The sequence below is a fragment of the Sapajus apella genome, unplaced genomic scaffold (assembly GCF_009761245.1).
Source record: "Sapajus apella isolate SASKATOON/1434 unplaced genomic scaffold, GSC_monkey_1.0 scaffold37, whole genome shotgun sequence".
NCBI classification, from domain to species: domain Eukaryota; kingdom Metazoa; phylum Chordata; class Mammalia; order Primates; family Cebidae; genus Sapajus; species Sapajus apella.
In genome coordinates this window covers 7,527,361-7,544,412 of record NW_022436977.1, presented here as the reverse complement: position 1 = coordinate 7,544,412, position 17,052 = coordinate 7,527,361, and the positions used below count along the sequence as shown (strand labels likewise).

Genomic DNA, 17,052 nt, shown 5'->3' with positions numbered 1-17,052 from the left:
GGAGATTCCAAGGGTTGGAAGGAAAGGTGGGGAGAGGTGCAATTCTAAAGGGCAGGATCCACTCCTCAAAAGCTTAACTCTGACAACACATTGAGAGAAAACAAGCTTGGTCTTGGTAGTAGGATAGTCACCATTTACAGATTGCTTTTTACAGCTGCACAAATGTTTCATCAGGTTATCAGGCTTTGACTTCATTTTGGTAAATAATAAAGCTACTGTGAAATGCTGTCACCAACGTGAGCTCGTCGTGTGTAGTCCACGTTTGTGAAAACAGACCCTACAGACTCCTCTGTGTTTTGGTTTTCATGGAGGCTATTCTAAAGCAAACTTTGTCATTTCATATATTTCAAACATGGTTATACTTACATACATGCCAGGCAAACTATACGTGCACACAGATTTTTAAATTATACTGAACAATAAGGTTTTTGTTTGCCTTAGCAAATTCTGTAAAACACCCTTGCAGGCTTCCGCTCAGTAACCCAAGAGAGCAACATAACTGAAAAGCCCAGCAGCTGAGGGAAGGACCCAGATATGCTCAGTATGACACAAAGACTTGGAAACACAGCCAAACAGTCCCAAGGAGTACACAATATAAATGCTTTATTGCTAGCACAGAGATTTTTTTTTTAAGTAAATTAAAAGAAATAAATCTTCATTTTCACATTTTATATTGCAGTCCAAAGGTAACTAGTTGGTTAGTGTATATGTCCACTTGGACACATGCTGGAGGAGGAGGGTGGCATTCACTTGGAAGAACTCAGAAATGTGGCATTGGTCAGGGCTCAAAGCATCGGGCTGCTGAATGCACTGTCGTTTGTAAGTAACAGCAAGTGGAGACTTGAAAACATCATGGTTAGGTAAGAGTTAGAACGTTGGTATGGTTAGGAAGCAGAAAATTGTTAAATACAGAAGGCTATATATATGTTGCCCATATTCCACATACTCTAGATTATGTTTGGTACTTTGAAATAAATGATCTGCATCTAGGTTAGAAACTGGATTGGATTTGGCAGGTGGAAAGACGGAAGAAGGAAAGGAAGCTAATATTTCCCACATCAAACTGGTGGAGTCACTGGAAAGCAGAAGAGGAGTATGTAGTTGGTAAGAAAGGGAGGCGGGCCTGCTTTACTCCCCCCACGCTGTAAGCGACCGCCTGCTCAGTGAGGGGCAAGAATGGCATGTGGATGAGCCACTGGGTGTGACAGAGGAGCTCAGTGGAGCAAGGCAGTCCTGGAACAATGCAACTCAGCAAACGGAAAAGGAAACCCCTAGGCTTGGCCAGATTTTCCAAGGTCTCTACCAGTAGATACAGGGCACGCTGGTAAAGTGTGATAGATCAAAATCACACCTGCAGCACTGGAGTAGTAGGTATTGGTGTAGGGAGCTGGGGTTCAAAAGAAGCTACAGATTCCAACTACAGAAATAACTCATTTAATAAAAATTGTTGCCCACTACTAGCAACTGAATTATGTCTGCAAGGCAGCCAGCATGGTCAAATTCTTGAGCCTACTCGGATTGTTTTTTGGTTGGTTCTATGATAAACTTTAGAAAAGGTCTGATCTGGCTATAAAAAACAGCCCACCCCTTGCCTTATCCAGAATAGCCAAGAAGGAATCCAGTACACAAACACACACACGTACACATACACACACCCTCACCCCCAAAACTGTGTAGCAAGCTCAGAAGCTGTGAACTACACATGATGACTTCCAGTCTCTATCGTCCCAATCTTTTTTCATTCATGTTATTTATGGATGTAAGAAAACCAGATTGGGTCAGTAATATCCTAGGTTCTTATTACATCTGTAGTGGACCAGCTCCTGGCATTTTCATTCTGGTCTGCCTCTTTAACTAAAACCATTTCATGTTTTGCTTTGAAGAAATGGGTAACATGAAATGGTAATTTGGCTTTAAAACCTTGGAAAATTGTTCACAGCATCTGTCCCCAAACATCTGCCCCAAAATTAGCTCAGCTGAGATCTCACTGGAAGAGAGGGAGGGGTGGGTGAGCAGGGAGGGCATGGAAGGAAGAAAATGAAGAAAGCAGAAAGGTCACCTTTCCTTAAGAGGAAAGTTCTTTGTGACAAAGGCATCAAATAATACAGCTCCCTTATTTCATCCTGTGCTCCAGAAAGAGATACTGGCTGTGTCTGCTAGCTCTTCCTCTTACCTTTATCCCACTTTACCCAATATTTGGTATCATTAAGGTGACCCCTTACAGAGTGCCAAGAAACTGTACCCAGCTGGTTTGCTTTAGTTGTGCAGTGACCTGCCTGGCCTACATGTTATTTCAATCTTTAAATAAAGACCGTGGCTCAACTTTGTATTCCTGAGAGCTGGATCCTACAGAGAAAGCAGAGAGGGACAGACGTGCAGGCTGGGCTTCATCTTCCTTCTGGGCCTTCTTAGGAGTTCTTCTGGGGGATCCTTACTGTCACAGTCTTTACTTCGGAGTACTCTCGCAAGCCAAATTCCCCCCTGAAACACAGAAATGGGCCTTATTAGGTACCACAAGTCCAGGGAGCTGTATGTGAGTGCAGCAGGAGTCCTGGGGAGCTGCAGTTTATCACCTGTGAACAGCAAGTCCTGGGGTGTTCATGTAAAAATTCTTCATATATGGGCAGCCCAGCCTTCCTGAAGGTCAGAGAAACTGTCATGTCATGAGTAGTCCCAGATTTTAAAGTTAAAAGGTGATTTGGTTTCATAATACTGCACAGAAAAGCAGTGACTCTCACCTGCTCAGAGAATTAATGTCGGCCTAGGCTGGAGGGCACACAGACCACCTGGGGCTGTGCTCAGAAGCCAAGTGCTGTGGCCAGCAGTGGGACCAGGCCCAGGTCTCTGAACGTCTTGGCTATGCTTTTCCCCACAAGGCAGCACTGGTTCAGTATTAGTTCTTTGGGACAGTGGTATGATTTCCTCCCCACAAAACCCTTTTTTCTGCTACTGGCTACCCTCTGGATGTCTGTCTTACTTAGAGATCTAGCCCACTTTAACTGAAAGAAAAGGTTCTAGATTCCTTTTCATTGTTCCTAAGATTTAATAAACAGGAATGAACACCTAATGGCCTACCATAAAAAGCAGAAGTCATCTGCAATACCTTAAAAATCTACTCCTGAATAATTACGGTCCATAGCCCATACCAGGTCAGGGGATATAGTTAGGAAATAAGAATCACTGATTAAAAAAGAATTGGGAAGTGTTAGCAATCTTCCCACCTCCCCCAGATTCTCCTTCAGCTACTTCCCTTCTGGGATCCTGGTCAGAGATTGCCATTCATTCAGTCAACAAACATTTATTGAGCTATTATTGCAGGCAGCATGGTGCTGGGGTTGGGGCAAGCAAAACTAAACAGCCTCTGAGGAGCTTGTAGGAGGTGGGGACTGACAGGCAGGGTGGGAGCGGGTCACATGTGTTCCGTCTCTCTGGGTGCTTACCACAGTGCTCCTTCTCTTCCACATCTCTCCTCTGTTCTCTTGTTCTTTTCACCTTGTTTAAGTGCCTTTTTTCCTTTTATCTATTTCATTATAAAATCAAGCATGTTCTCCTAAATCTGTTTCTTTAAAATAACAGCTTGTTTTCTTCTATTCTTTTGAAAGTCATTCTTTGGTGATGCTTTGCCCAACAGCCTCAGGAGGAACTCCTGTTTCCTCCTCTCTGTTCACAGAGCCCCTTGTTCACACCTCAGCCACCACACTTACCACACTGGGAGTACGAGAAGCTTGAATATCTCTGTCTCCCCCACCAAATCAGTAGGATCAGTTGTGTCCTACTGATTTTGCTTTTAGCCTTCCACCAAACATAGGGTATAGCAGAGCCTACAAGGGTAGGCACAAAGGAGGTACCTGATGACCAACGAAGGAAGGAAAGGAGGGAGGGAGGGGAGAGGGAAGGAGAAAGGAAGAGCTTCCTATTCCCCCTTCTCTAGTTCTACCCTGTTGTCATATCTTTGTCATATCTTCGTCATATCTTCTAGACCAGGAAAAAATAAAAGAACACTTTGGAGATATACTTGAATAGGAAAGGATTAAATGATTAAGAAAGACAGTTTTAAAAAGTACAGAGTTGCTGTGACTGGACTTTACCAGAGAGACCTGCTGTTAATGATTTTGGGTTCCTATCAGGAGCCACCATGGCCTACCTAAGGCTCCAATGGTTTTGCCAGCAGCTCCTCTGAGCACCATGGGTACCTGAGTTGACAGAGACAAGACAGCAACCAAGGAGAGATTAGGGCAAGCATGCTGTTCTCTTGTCGGTATAGCTCATTTCGCTTGGAGGAATGAGAGAAACCAGCTGAAATTGCCCCACTCTTTGCATGTCTCATTAACTCCATCCAGGCTCAAAGTCTCTTTATTATCAGCTCAGCTCTGGCGCTCTCTGGTCATTTTCCTGTCCTTGGGCAATTCTGAATGTGTCTCTTCATCACGGACACCATGTGTGTCCCATTTGAAGTGAGTTTACTCCCTTCTTGTTTCCCGGCTTGTGCACGCACTTATTAGGGCGGGCCCCGAGCCACACTTCACTCCCATGTGGCTCTCTAACTAGGTTGTAAGAAATGTAAGGAAGTCTACAGAGTCAGAAACCTTGCAATTATGGGTGCTTTCAAGTGTGACCACCGGATCCCAGTGTTTGGGTGTGTGATGCAATGGAAAACCCTGCTAAACTGCAGGTGCTCCTCTCTGGGTCCTGGGCAGCGATCTATGCACACTCTGTTTCGAGACAGAGAAGTGGACTCAAATCTGCTGTCCAAAGAATTGCTATGGACCCAGGATATCAAGGAAAGCCAGTGAGAGGTCTCAGAGCAGCATGCCTGAGGAGGCATGGAGGAGAAAAAGAGCACTGTGGCTGGGGTCAGAGACAGGAGTGCCCACTCAGCTCTGCCATTAACCAGCTGAAGGATGCCAGCTGAGTGTTGGCCATCCTCTTGGTGCCCAGTCATCTCTCCAGCAGTAGTTCCTGAACCTCAGCACACAGAAGTTGAATCAATAGTTGAAGCAGGCCCCTTGGGTGATACTTCTGTGTGCTGAGGTGACTTCTTGAACACTACTCCCACCCCATAATTTGGTTTCAGAAGCTCTGGGGAGGGACCAGGAGACTGTAAGACAGATGGTCATTTGGGTCACACTCTGGGACATACTGCTCAAAGGTCACTGAGCCCTGAAGTTTGGTTTCTTAAGCAATTTCACCATCTTGTGTCAGGATTGCTGTCTCAAATTTGTTTACTCCAGTCAAATTTTGTGGCACATACAGTTAATAGGGAAGAAGCCCACTGATGTACAAAAGGTATGCATGTCATTACTGATGCATCCCAATCTCTCTGCATGGTCACCTTCACAGCCGGATGATATGTCAAAGCAGTCACATTTAGAAGCCTAGATTCCTGCTCCTCAGCAGACTAGGTTCTAGTCCCTAAGATACATCCAACTTGGCATGCCTAGACATAAATAAGGTAACCTGTCAGTTTTGACGGCTCTTGGCTAGCCTTGTAGGAATCACTCAGACTCACCCATAAAATAAATAAGAGTTTCTGTTTAGGGTTATATATATTTTCCTGCTCTTTTACTTGACTTGCAGCAGCATTTCTCAGAGGAAGGTCCCCAGATCACCTTCATCAGAGGAGCGTACAGGTGGTGGGGACTGAGAAGGAGGGTGGGAGTGAGTTACTGGAAGGCAGGCTGCTTTCAAATGTGACTGTAGGATCCCAGTGTTTGGGTGTGGGATACAGTGGAAAGCCCTGCTGGACTAGGGGTGCTTCTCTCTGGGTCCTGGGCAGTGATCTATACTGGAGTCATTCTGGAAGCTTGTTAGAAACGCAGGTCCTGAGTCCTATCACAGATCCATTAACTCAGAATCTCTAAGAGTGTGTCCCTAGATACGCATGCTTAAGAAAACCATCACCCAGACTGCAGGTGACTTCTTTGTATGTATGCATGCACGTGCACGCACACACACACACACTTGACAAGCCCTGATTTAGAGTATTTAACAATGCTTCTCATTTTCAAAGCCAGCGGTCCTGAGTTTTTAAAATGCTGAGGTTCACAGCATTGTTTCCATCCCCTCAGCTTGTGACATTTTATGGCTTGCGCTTGCCACCTCTCATCTCAGGGGAGTTTGATGAGGAAGTGAGGAAAAGGACAGGAAAAGTGAGACAGATGGAATTAACTGAGCAGGAGGACCTGAGACAAGCTCGACTCAAGTCTCTGAGCCTGGAAATTAAGAGGGCAGCCCATCGGATAACCTGTGGAGGGCAGCCCTCCTTGCAGCTCTCTGTGAAGACCTCATGGGCTAAGTCAGCCCTCCTTGGAGTTTCCAGATGTTTCTGGAAGTGCCACTTAAAGTCGCTGCTCCTCTTAGGGGTGGACAGGGAGGTGTCAGCGACCAAGGCTGCATGGAGATTGCAGGCCATGATGAGATAAACAATTCTGTCTACATGGAGGGTTATGTGGAGTTTCTGGGGCTGTATCAAATGAGGTGGAAGAGCTGGGAACCAACATAGAGCAGATTCTTTTATTTGAAACATTTCCTGTCACTCTGGGTGATGTAAGAAAGAGAAAACATGTTTTGGGAATAAGTAGAGACAAAGAACCATGCAATCTAGACAAGATGTAGTGGGTCTCATCAAAGAACACCCCCTCCTAATTATTCTTTAAGTGCACTGTGAATGTCAAATCACCATAGTGCCTGCAAAACAAGTGGAGAAAAATGGTTGTTCCATCTCTTGAGCACTGTTACCTGAAGTTCAGACAGAGCTAAATGGTCTCCTGGACCATCTTTCTGGGCAAGGAGAATATTTCTGATGGGAATAAACTAGAGTCAGCTAATATCACAATCCTGTCCACAGTGAGGGACCATGGGTTAGTCTGGGATTAGGCTCCATCAACAAGCGATTATTTACTGAAAGTATATTTTATGCTAATGATCCACCCTGTTAACAATCTAAAACAACACAGTTAATGCAAGCAGCATTCTGAGAGCCAGTGACAGCCCCCAGCATTTCAGAGTTGGGAGAGCACAGACATAGAGGAAGGAAATGAAATAAGAAGCAGAAAGTTAAGGTCCAATGCAAATGAAGAGATACCTGGAGTACGTGAAGACTCTGTAAAAGCTGAAGGAATACCATATAACTGAACAAATAAAATGCAGATTGGTTCTAGGTTCAGACTGTTAAATAAGTGAGGAGCACTGGAGGCTGGAAGAAAAGGTTCAAGTGATAACATCCTCCCCCTGCCGTACCAGATACAGAACATAAGTTTGTAACACCAGCTGAAATTTAGGAAAACTTCTGCCAGAGTTACAGGTTTGTTAAGAAAAAGAGGGATCACCTATAGAACACTCATCTACTTGATGAATAATGATGATTGCAGCTAACATTTTCTGAAGGCTTGCCGGACATTCTGTTGGATGTCTGCATACTTAATCCTGACAATTAATCCTCACAACAACCCTGAGGTAGGTACTATAATTATTCCCATCTTATAGATGAACTAATGGAGGCTTAGGAAGATTAAGTAATTTGTCCGGGGTTGCACAGGTAGTAATAGTGGCAGGATTCAAATCCAAGGAGTGCGATTCTAGAAGCTGTTCTATTCTCCAGCCTATAACCACTTTATAGCTTCATGTTTGGCAGCTTGAAATTACCAGTGAAACTATCTGAAATATGTAAATCCTCTGCTCTAGTCTTGTGGGTTCACCGCGTTTCTCCCACAAACACTACAGCTATTTTTCCCACAATACTCGCTCTCCCCCACTGCTACCTGGGTTTGCCCACCAATCTTGAAAATATATCCCCCTTCTCTATGCAAGTGTTCCTCTTCTTGAAAGGCTGATTCAAATCCCTGTAGCAGATCATATCTAAAAATTGCCCTGATTTCTCCAGCGCACAGTGATCTTCCCTATCCCTGGGCTCCTCCATCTCTTGACAGTCTTTTCTGTGATTCTTCTGATTCTTTCTATGTTATTCATTTTATTTACCTACAAACACATTAAATACCTTAAGGGCCTGCATCTTCCTCCACAGACCAAGTGTAGTGCCTCGTACATAGTTTATGCTCAATACTTCTTAGATTGTGAACTAAGCATTTGCTTAAGAAAATATGCATTCACTAACGGCTGAGAGAATGGGCATGAAATGTATTTCCTCTGTGAGTCACAGGATTTGGAAAATATGGATCAGCTTCTTTCAAAGGGAGGAAAAGTGTTTTGTTTTTTTTTTCTTGGGCATTACTTCCAGGAAAAAATGTTACTTCCTGTCTGAAGTCTTCTCTGACCCCACCAGTCAAAATTAACTAATTTTTCTCCGTACTAACAAAATGTTAACATACTTCTATCACAGCCTTTATGACAGGGAATTAATGGTACATTAATTTTTCCATTCTCACTTTAGGAAAGGAAATTGTGTCTTACTCATCTCTATAATATGTAGCAGTATTTAGCTTATAGTAGCATGTGTTCAACAAAATGTTTGTTGGATGAATGGATGAGTGTAAGATAATTAAAGTATTTTTTAAGTGCTGCTCTGTGCTGATATTTGCAATCTATTTCTCTGCAAGGATCAGCAACTTTGAGACTTACATTTCTCTCCCATTTCCAGACATCTTGAATCCCCCAAAGGGGCTCTGGGCATTTAAGGCATTGTAACAATTGATCCTGAAAGAAGAAGACATAGTAATGTGAGTTCATGTAAATTCTGCCCACACAGAAATAATCTGACTGGCATGGTATTTCTTCTAGAAGTTTTGTTTTTAAATTCCTTTGTTCCAAAGGAAAAATTTGGAATTTAAAATCTACTTTTGATTTCTGGATCTAAGCAATAAGGAGTGTATGCCTTTTCTGGTGAAGTTGGGTTGCTTTTGGTATTCCCCATCCTTCCAAGAAGATACCTGTTTATTTCACCCTGGTCCCTATGCCACCAGTGGAATGTGTTACAAGACTGACTCTGATCTTACCAAACAGTCCCAGCTTGCATCGCAGAAGACACTGTGAGGGCCTTGTTGATGTCGTTAGTAAAGACGGCTGCTACGAGTCCAAAGTCTGAGTTATTGGCTCTTTCAATAACTTCATCCATTGTCTTAAATCTCAAAATTTCCTGAACAGGGCCAAAGATCTGCAAAAAGATAGTATGACTCAACATAGCTGCTCTGTCATTCCTTTACCTGTTTTCCACATTTCAAAGCAAATTTATTCTGCCTTGTTTGTTTAAATGACATTTAAGTTTAGCAGTACAAAACTGTAAAAATCTCCCAACCTTTCCTAGGATAAGATTTTGCACAAAGAGTCTAACATTAGTGTTTGTTTAACATCCCCAATGTCCCCAACCACTCCAGCATCACTTGATTCCACTATGTATACTAGTGGTGTCTTCTTTAGGTACAGAAGAGAAAGTGGCATCCTCCATGATCCTGCAGACACTGCTCCAGAACTGAATGCTCTGGACTGCTGACTGACTTGGTCATGATCCCTTTCTTGCACAGATGTGAAGATGCTTCAGTGTTTTCTCTGTCCTGTCAACATCCTAATGACCCACATTTAGGAGAGCTGAACTATTGCCAGTGTATTGTCGAGGCCAGTGGTAGGCTATTCTGATTATTCTGTTGGCTAATAATAATCACAAGCACATAGCATGTCACCTGGCCTCCATCCAGCTTGCTTGTCTTTTGGTTTAATTTTCTTCTTGAAACTGGAATTTTCATAGCCATGTTTATTATTATTGCAAAATGAATATATATATAAAATATAAAGAGCTAAAACTCTAATATCATCTACTAGAAATCCTCTAGAAACTATCTCAAGAAAGATGTGGCTTTCATAAGACCACCATATTTGATACCTCCTCCTTGGCAATCCGCATATCATCAGTGACGTTGGAAAACACTGTGGGCTCAATGAAAAACCCCTTTCGGCCCAGTCCTTTGCCTCCACATTCCAGCTTGGCGCCCTCAGCCACACCACTCTGGATGAGTTCCAAGATCTTGTTGTATTGTTTCTTATCGATCTATGGGAGACACGACTTAGTAACTCCAAATACAACCTTCTATGAAAATGGAAATAAGTAGGTTCTTGAGAATCTGTCATTTTATGATTTTTTTCAAAGTTTCACTACACCCAGTCAAATAATATAAAACTGCTGCTACTTACCAATTTTTGACCTAGAAAAAATTGGCAGTTTTTTATGGTTAATCCTAATATATTGAGGATTGCAGTAAATGTACTGCTCTGATGATATTGCCTAATCAGAAGTACCGGCTAAACATTTAGAAAATGTTTCAAAATGGAGACACTGGCTAATTTATTATTTATTGTTCATATGAGGAAAAATTGACTTTTATCATGAAATGAGTAACTTAGCAAGTTGTACTAATAGTAAGAGACAAAAAATTAGTACATATCCTCTTTAGATAGTGGTACACATCCAAACTTATTCCGGTTTGTTTTTAAAGGAATTCCTATTCACTTTTAGAGGAACTCTGGAGGAAAATATTAACAGTAAAGAGTGAAGGACTAGCTTCCTAGTCCAAATAATAATAATGTCAGTCTTCCCCCCAAACACTGACAGAGCTATTCACTTATTATGGTACATAATACAAAAACCTACATTCACCCAAGTTTGAATTCCTCGGCCAGAACATCAATCTTCTCTTGAATAGTCCCTAAACTGAGGAGATGTTGTCCCTTACCAGGAAAACCTATGATTTAGAGACCCAGATAAGAGCTGGTACAGAATCCTTCTAAAAATTCTCAGACCCTGTCTACAGATTAAAACCAGAATTGGCTTTAGAAATACGCCTTGATGATTATGTGAATCTGCAGAGGTGAAAAGTGTAGTCTGGCAGCTTGGGGGATACTTTGTGGCCTTCCCCACCCCACTATAGTACACGAGGCATTAAGAGTAAGAAATAACGATATAACAAAAGGGAAGTGAGCTAGCCCTTCTTTTCCTATACATTCATAAGCTGCAAATCATCTGTACAGAGTGGTTCATGCTGCTGGAGAGACTCCTTGGCAGCTTGTAAAAGGATGCATGGCTCTAGGGAAGAAAGCTATCTACCCTCCTTGACTGTGGCATCTGTAGGGATGTCTTAAAGTTCAGTGATTAGAAGGACTGAGACTGGTTTCTAGTGTCAAGATCCATCTTCTCATACTCAGGGCTTTGTTTAGAATGGGGAGACTCCAACTTAGTCCCAAAGGTCAGAATATCCTTAAAGTAACAGTCATCCCATAAAATACAAAGATAAAATTTAGAAAGGGAAAAGAGAAGCATAAGAGATGAGCAATCCCTCTCTGGCTACATTTCCAGCCAGCAAGACAGGGTGGAGAATAAGGGAGGCAGCAGAAAAGGAAGATGTTGCTTTGTTGGGTCTCACTAGAGTGTCCAGTTTTGTGCTGTCAAGGACTAAGTAAACAAAGGGAATGGTTAGGATTTTTCTACCTGGGGACCCTGCTCAGTGGTGGGGTCAAAGGGACTCCCCACTATGCGCCTCTTGGCCCGCTCCACGCTTCTCCTCACAAACTCCTCATAGATGGACTCCTCCACGAAGATTCGAGACCCTGCAGTGCAGCACTGGCCTTGATTGAAGAACACACCCTGGTGAGCCTGCTCCACAGCATAGTCCACTACAAGAGGAAACAGCCATGTTCTCACTGGTTTGCCTGGGGAGGGGCCTGTCTATGAAGCAACCTCCCTCTCCCCTCCAAAGCCCCAGGTCTAATGTGTTCACTGCAGGACATAACCATGAATAGCACTGGATTGGGAATGAAACTTAGTTTTAGTTCTAAGTACACCCTGACATGCTATGTGAATTTGAACAACTTTACTTCTTTGGGTCTCTTTCTTATTCTGCAAATAGAAGGACTGAACCTCATCTGTAACAGGAGTCTCAAACCCCAATATACCACAGGGCTAGGGATACAAGGTAAAGGTATGAATCTGCCACGTGGTAAAGCAATGTAATGGAGGGTCTAAGAAAGCCACCACATTTTATCGTTGTCATGCATAATTATGAGGTCCAGGTTTCCAGATCTTTCCAGTTTTCAGAGAGATCAATATGTTAATGTGCAGCTTTTGTTTTTTTAAACACAATGTGATGTTTACACAGGTAGACATGTCTATATTCTGTATTTGGCCAATTTACGACTCCTAAGCTATAGGGCCTTGTAGCTGTATGTTTAGTATTTGGGACACTAAACTGTACCACCAATGGGTCTTCTTTGAAGACACTAAATTTCCTCTAGATTGACATAGGATTGTGTAAAATCATATGCTCTCTCTTCTATTTTCATCTCTTATATCTTATACTTCAAAATAGCTTGATTCGATGTGCATTAGTTGCTAAATAACTGACTGACTGAAAAACGAATCAATCAATGTTATGCCGATAGAGTACTTACTCCTCAAGAGGAACAGGCATAAGAATTCTGATTCTCTTGACAACTAATATAAAGCTAAAGCTGAACTGTACAAATTCCAAGCTGGAGCTGAAATTCAAGTGATCTGCTTTCTGTATTCTGATCTCTCTGGTGGTAAAATTGGGAAAGCAGCTCTGCCTGGCAAAATGTGAAGCGAAAAAAAGAATCACTGAATGAGATTTTGGGATTTCCTTACCTGGAGAGCTTTTCAAAACAGAAAGGTCACACCTGTGCAGAATGGCCTAGGTGGCATCCTTCCTAGAGACATGGGGTTTCTCAGGTTACTGCTCAAAGCCTCTGCAAGGTCCTACTGGCAAGGTGGAATCGTCTCAGCTTTAGGACTACTCATACTGAACTGATCTACCTGTGCTGTCGTCATAACTGAAAGTCATGGGAGCAGCACCACTTTACCAGGTAAAGCTCTCCTTGCCTGGAGGGCTTTTCAAAAACAGAAAGGTCACATCTGTGCAGAATGGCGGAGGTGGCATCTTTCCTAGAGAGATGGGGTTTCTCAGGTTACTGCTCAAAGCCTCTGTAAGGTCCTACTAGCAAGGTGGAATCATCTCAGTTTTAGGACTACTCATATTGAAGTGACCTATGTGTACTGTCATCGTAAATTAAAAGTCATGGGAGCAGCAGAAAGGGGTTGGAATTGACTACACAGAGACGGGGCTGTGGGTCTGGAAAATGCTGGCAGGGCTGGTGAATTACTATTTATTTATAATGATCTACCAGCCACCAGGCACATTTGAAAAGTTACAGATTTCTTGAATCTAGGCAGAGAGACCATCTTTCAGGTGCTCGGCAGCTGAGACCATTGCTCTTTTAACTATACACCACTGACCAAGCCTTGATGTCATCCACCCTATTCTACAATATCACAGAATCAAAATGGCTCATTAGTGTCTAGAAAACAAATTGTTCAGTCATCAGTTGATAAGTGCTCTTTCCCCAATATCAAACTATTTTCTCCTTAGAGGAAATCTTCTTTTATACATATATATATTATTTATAACAGCTCTGGGTATGGAGGGAGGAGATCTTCTTGATTGCTCTTAGCTTCAAAGATCTTTTGCTAGTGTCCTATCAAAAGTGGAGACACAAAAGAGGGCACCAAAGGGTGTGTGCTGGTTCATGCATGAGACCTGTAGTTGACTTACAGTCAGCATCAGCAAAGATAATATTAGGACTTTTCCCTCCAAGTTCCAGAGTTACTCTCTTCAAATTACTTCTTCCAGCTGCTTCTTGGATAAGCTTTCCAACCTGAAAGAAAGGAAATGGAGACAGGTTTTACACACCCTGTAGCTGAGATAGTCATTGGCCAATGGCAGCATGGGGCAGCATTGGGCAACAATGGGCAACAATGGGATGCAACAGTAACAAACCCTAAAAGGCAAAACGACCCACTGAAAAGACACAGGGACAGCTCTTGGCATTAACTTGGGTAGACAAGATGTAAGTTAGTAGGGTGCAGTTTAATGTCCATGCTGGAGTCAACTGGAAGACAGCTTTAGTTTCATGATGGAAGGAATAAGGAAAAGGGAGTTTTATCTGGAATCCTAATCACTGAGAGATTTCACTAAAGGCAACTGGCAAGCAAAATGTAACTAGATGCATGCATCAGTGCATTGCATCAGTGCATTGCGGTCTTTAGCTGTGGACTCGGCTCCAGAAAAAAGCCACCTGGTGCCACTTGAAAGATATCATGAGTGTAAAACAAATTGTTCATGTATCTCCCAAAATGCCAGGCTTGATTTTTATTCCATGCTTCAAAGAGACTATCAGTATTATATCCTTGCCACTGGCTAGGGCTACAGTAAAAGGATATAAGACAGTTGAGAATCTGTCTCTTTTTCTGCAGTCTTGTAAATGTCTTTTTTCTCGAATCCAAGTAAACAAGAGGCTGAGTTAGGAAAAAGCAATTGCCAGTGAGTAAACGCACCTTGGCAATGAAAGTGTCAGAATGGAAACAAAGATCCACCACCTAGAGCCCCTGCTCAAGGCAGAACTCTACCTTACTGATGGGGAGTGCTGTTGGGAGAGAGCCTGAAGCTGTCAGTTTCTTCAGGGTCCAACTCAGCAGAAAAGAGCTCCCTTGCCCAAGCGGATGCCCCCTTCCAAGTGGCCCATATCCACCCACTGGTGGTGGCAGGGGTATAAAGGCCCTGCCCTTTCAGCCCAGCACAGGACTGGGCTCTGAGGAACCATATATACTCCATGATGACCCAGCGGGCTGGCAGAGGCAGTGTCAGTTCCACTTCCCCATGGCCACTCCCCTTCAGCAGGGATCCCTGGTAAAATCCTGCAAGCTCAACTCCAACTCCGTGAATGCTCCCTGGCAATCTAACCTGCAAAAGGGTGGGACTCTGCAGGAAAGCACAGGTCTCTTTATGGAAAATGCAGAGCAGAGTCACCATACAGGCAATTTGGTCTTGTAGAGATGAAAACATGCTACTTGTTTCTGAAATTTTCCTGCAAATTAAATATTTTAAAAGTCTGTGGAAGAGAAATGCTAAATTTACTTTCCATTCCTGCAGTCACTTGTTGATATCCTCCAGTAGGACTAAGGACCTCTCAGACAGTGGAGGACCCTGGGTAGGAGAAAAGACTCCAGAGCCAGGCTGCCCACAGTTTTTTGTTTTGTTTTTTTTAACCAGTTCTATCACTTACCAGCTGTTTGAGCTTAGGAAATGTATTTATTGTCTCTGAGCCTTGGTTCCTCCTCTGTAAATAGGAATAAAATACTGTGTAGTTCAGAGTTCCATTGTCCTGAGGAGTAAGTGGTCTACCTACCATATGTGGCACTTAGAAAGCAGCCTTCCACACTGTTAAGTGTGCAGACATGCTAACCATAAGCAAATGTGAGAAGCCAGGGCCTCCCTTTTCTTCCATATTCAATGGAGAGAAATGGGGGTGATGGTAAGGAGATTTCTGGACCTTCCTAAGCAGGTCTTCCCTTGATCTCCCAAACTGCGTATGCTGTTAACTCCTTCAGAAAAACACTGGAGAAATTCCAACTTCCCCTTGGTCTCCGGTATTACTAATTAGCCGTACCTTGTAAAAAATTTCTGAAAATGTATGCCCATCCTGAGAAAAGCTAACCTTGGAGGGAAAAAGTGATGTCTATGAAAGATGCAGAACTAGAGTTTCTCGATTTGCTGAAAATATTACTTACCAAGGTGTTGTAAAATGCTAACACCTGGCCCTGAAAATTGATGGGTGAGCTGTGGCTAACCTGCCAGACTGCCCTTCCCTGACCCTTGACAGCTTGCGTCTCTTCCATTTCCAGGCAAGAACCTTAGGAAGACCTGGGCTCGGGAGAGGCCCTGTTCTCATACAAACATGCTCCTCTGAGAAGAAAATAGGCAGACACAAAAGGAATGAAAATCTGGCCCTCTGTAATGGTGAAAATCATGACTGGAGCCTGAGATGCCTGGTAAGAGGGGGAACTCCCACTGAAGGGCAATTTGGGAAACAGCAATCCCCTGACTAAATGCCAGCACCCAGGGCGGGGTGTTCCCTGAGGATGCCATCATCTGTGACTGCTTGCTCTTCTGAGGAATGTCACTGTGCTTGCTTGCTCTACTCTGGGGGAATCCAAATTAACGGATGTGGACTCATTTTAAAGTCCAGGAAGATAAACAGGTAAGTGCTTTCTCAACAAGACAATTAGGGGAAATCGCCAACATACTATTCATTAAATTAAACTACTATTTATTGAGTAGTCTATGTTAGATATTCATATACATTGTTATTTAAGCCTCTCAAAAACCCTACAAAGTAGGTTTTGTCTCATTTTAGAGATGTGCAAACTTAAAAGTTAGTAGGTAATGAACGTCACCAGGCTCCCCAGCAGGTTCACGACAGAAACTGCTGGACTACCTGCAGGCTGATGCCAGGGCCCAGGCCTGGGATTACTCCCTCTCCTTCCCTTCCTTCCTCCCAGCATTCTGTCTGTCTTCTGCTCTGTTTTCTACATTTACTGAGCCCTAATGTGTGCCACATACCACCAAAATCTTAACCCTGCACTCCAAGCTAATTCCAAAGTAGGAATAGCACCTCCTGTATACATAATATTCATAAATCATCAGTTATAAAACTTAACTCTGCCTTCAGATTTATATTAAAGAAATAAGTAAAAGCAACAACAAAAAAATAATGGATTTTACACATAGTAAGATGCTGAATACATATTTGGGGTTGGCAGACACTGCTGGCCCAGCTGGCATTATATTTCTGTTAGCCCTACTCCCGAATATTCATCAGACCATTTTAGAGGTTATTTTTTGCTACTGGAAATGTCGGCCAGTGATTATTTTCATGGCGACAGTAACTATACATAAGTAAAAGTTTCACTCAGTCTATAATCATCAGAGAAAAATACCTAAGAATAATTTTTCCTGAATCAATGCTTTGCCAGCCTTTCCTCAGAAACCAAATTTGTGCTAAACACCACAAGGCAAGTCTCAGATGAATAATGCCTTTCCACTTCATCTCTGGAAGAAGGTCGAGTTGCACTTCAAGAAAGAACTGGATGTGTTAGGCTATAGGAGAACCACTTCCATCTAAAGTGGCCTCAGGACTGAACACTCCTAAAAAACCCTGGCTTTTGCCAATGTTCCTCATTCAACACATATTCATAGT

At 42.9% G+C, this 17,052-nt stretch overlaps 1 protein-coding gene across 2 annotated transcripts in view; it reads right to left on the bottom strand.

Moving 5' to 3' along the window:
- Positions 1-578: 578 nt before the first annotated feature.
- Positions 579-17,052, bottom strand: part of ALDH1A2 (aldehyde dehydrogenase 1 family member A2) — a 195,209-nt gene continuing 178,735 nt past the window's right edge. For both annotated transcript variants that reach the window (XM_032297324.1, XM_032297323.1), the window contains exons 8-13: positions 13,569-13,671; positions 11,432-11,616; positions 9,833-9,997; positions 8,952-9,109; positions 8,578-8,652; positions 579-2,481 (exon numbers count right to left, since the gene is read on the bottom strand). In XM_032297324.1, the coding sequence (XP_032153215.1) occupies positions 2,409-2,481; positions 8,578-8,652; positions 8,952-9,109; positions 9,833-9,997; positions 11,432-11,616; positions 13,569-13,671 (759 nt within the window). In that variant the 3' untranslated portion in view covers positions 579-2,408. The remainder of the gene's footprint in view (positions 2,482-8,577; positions 8,653-8,951; positions 9,110-9,832; positions 9,998-11,431; positions 11,617-13,568; positions 13,672-17,052) is intronic.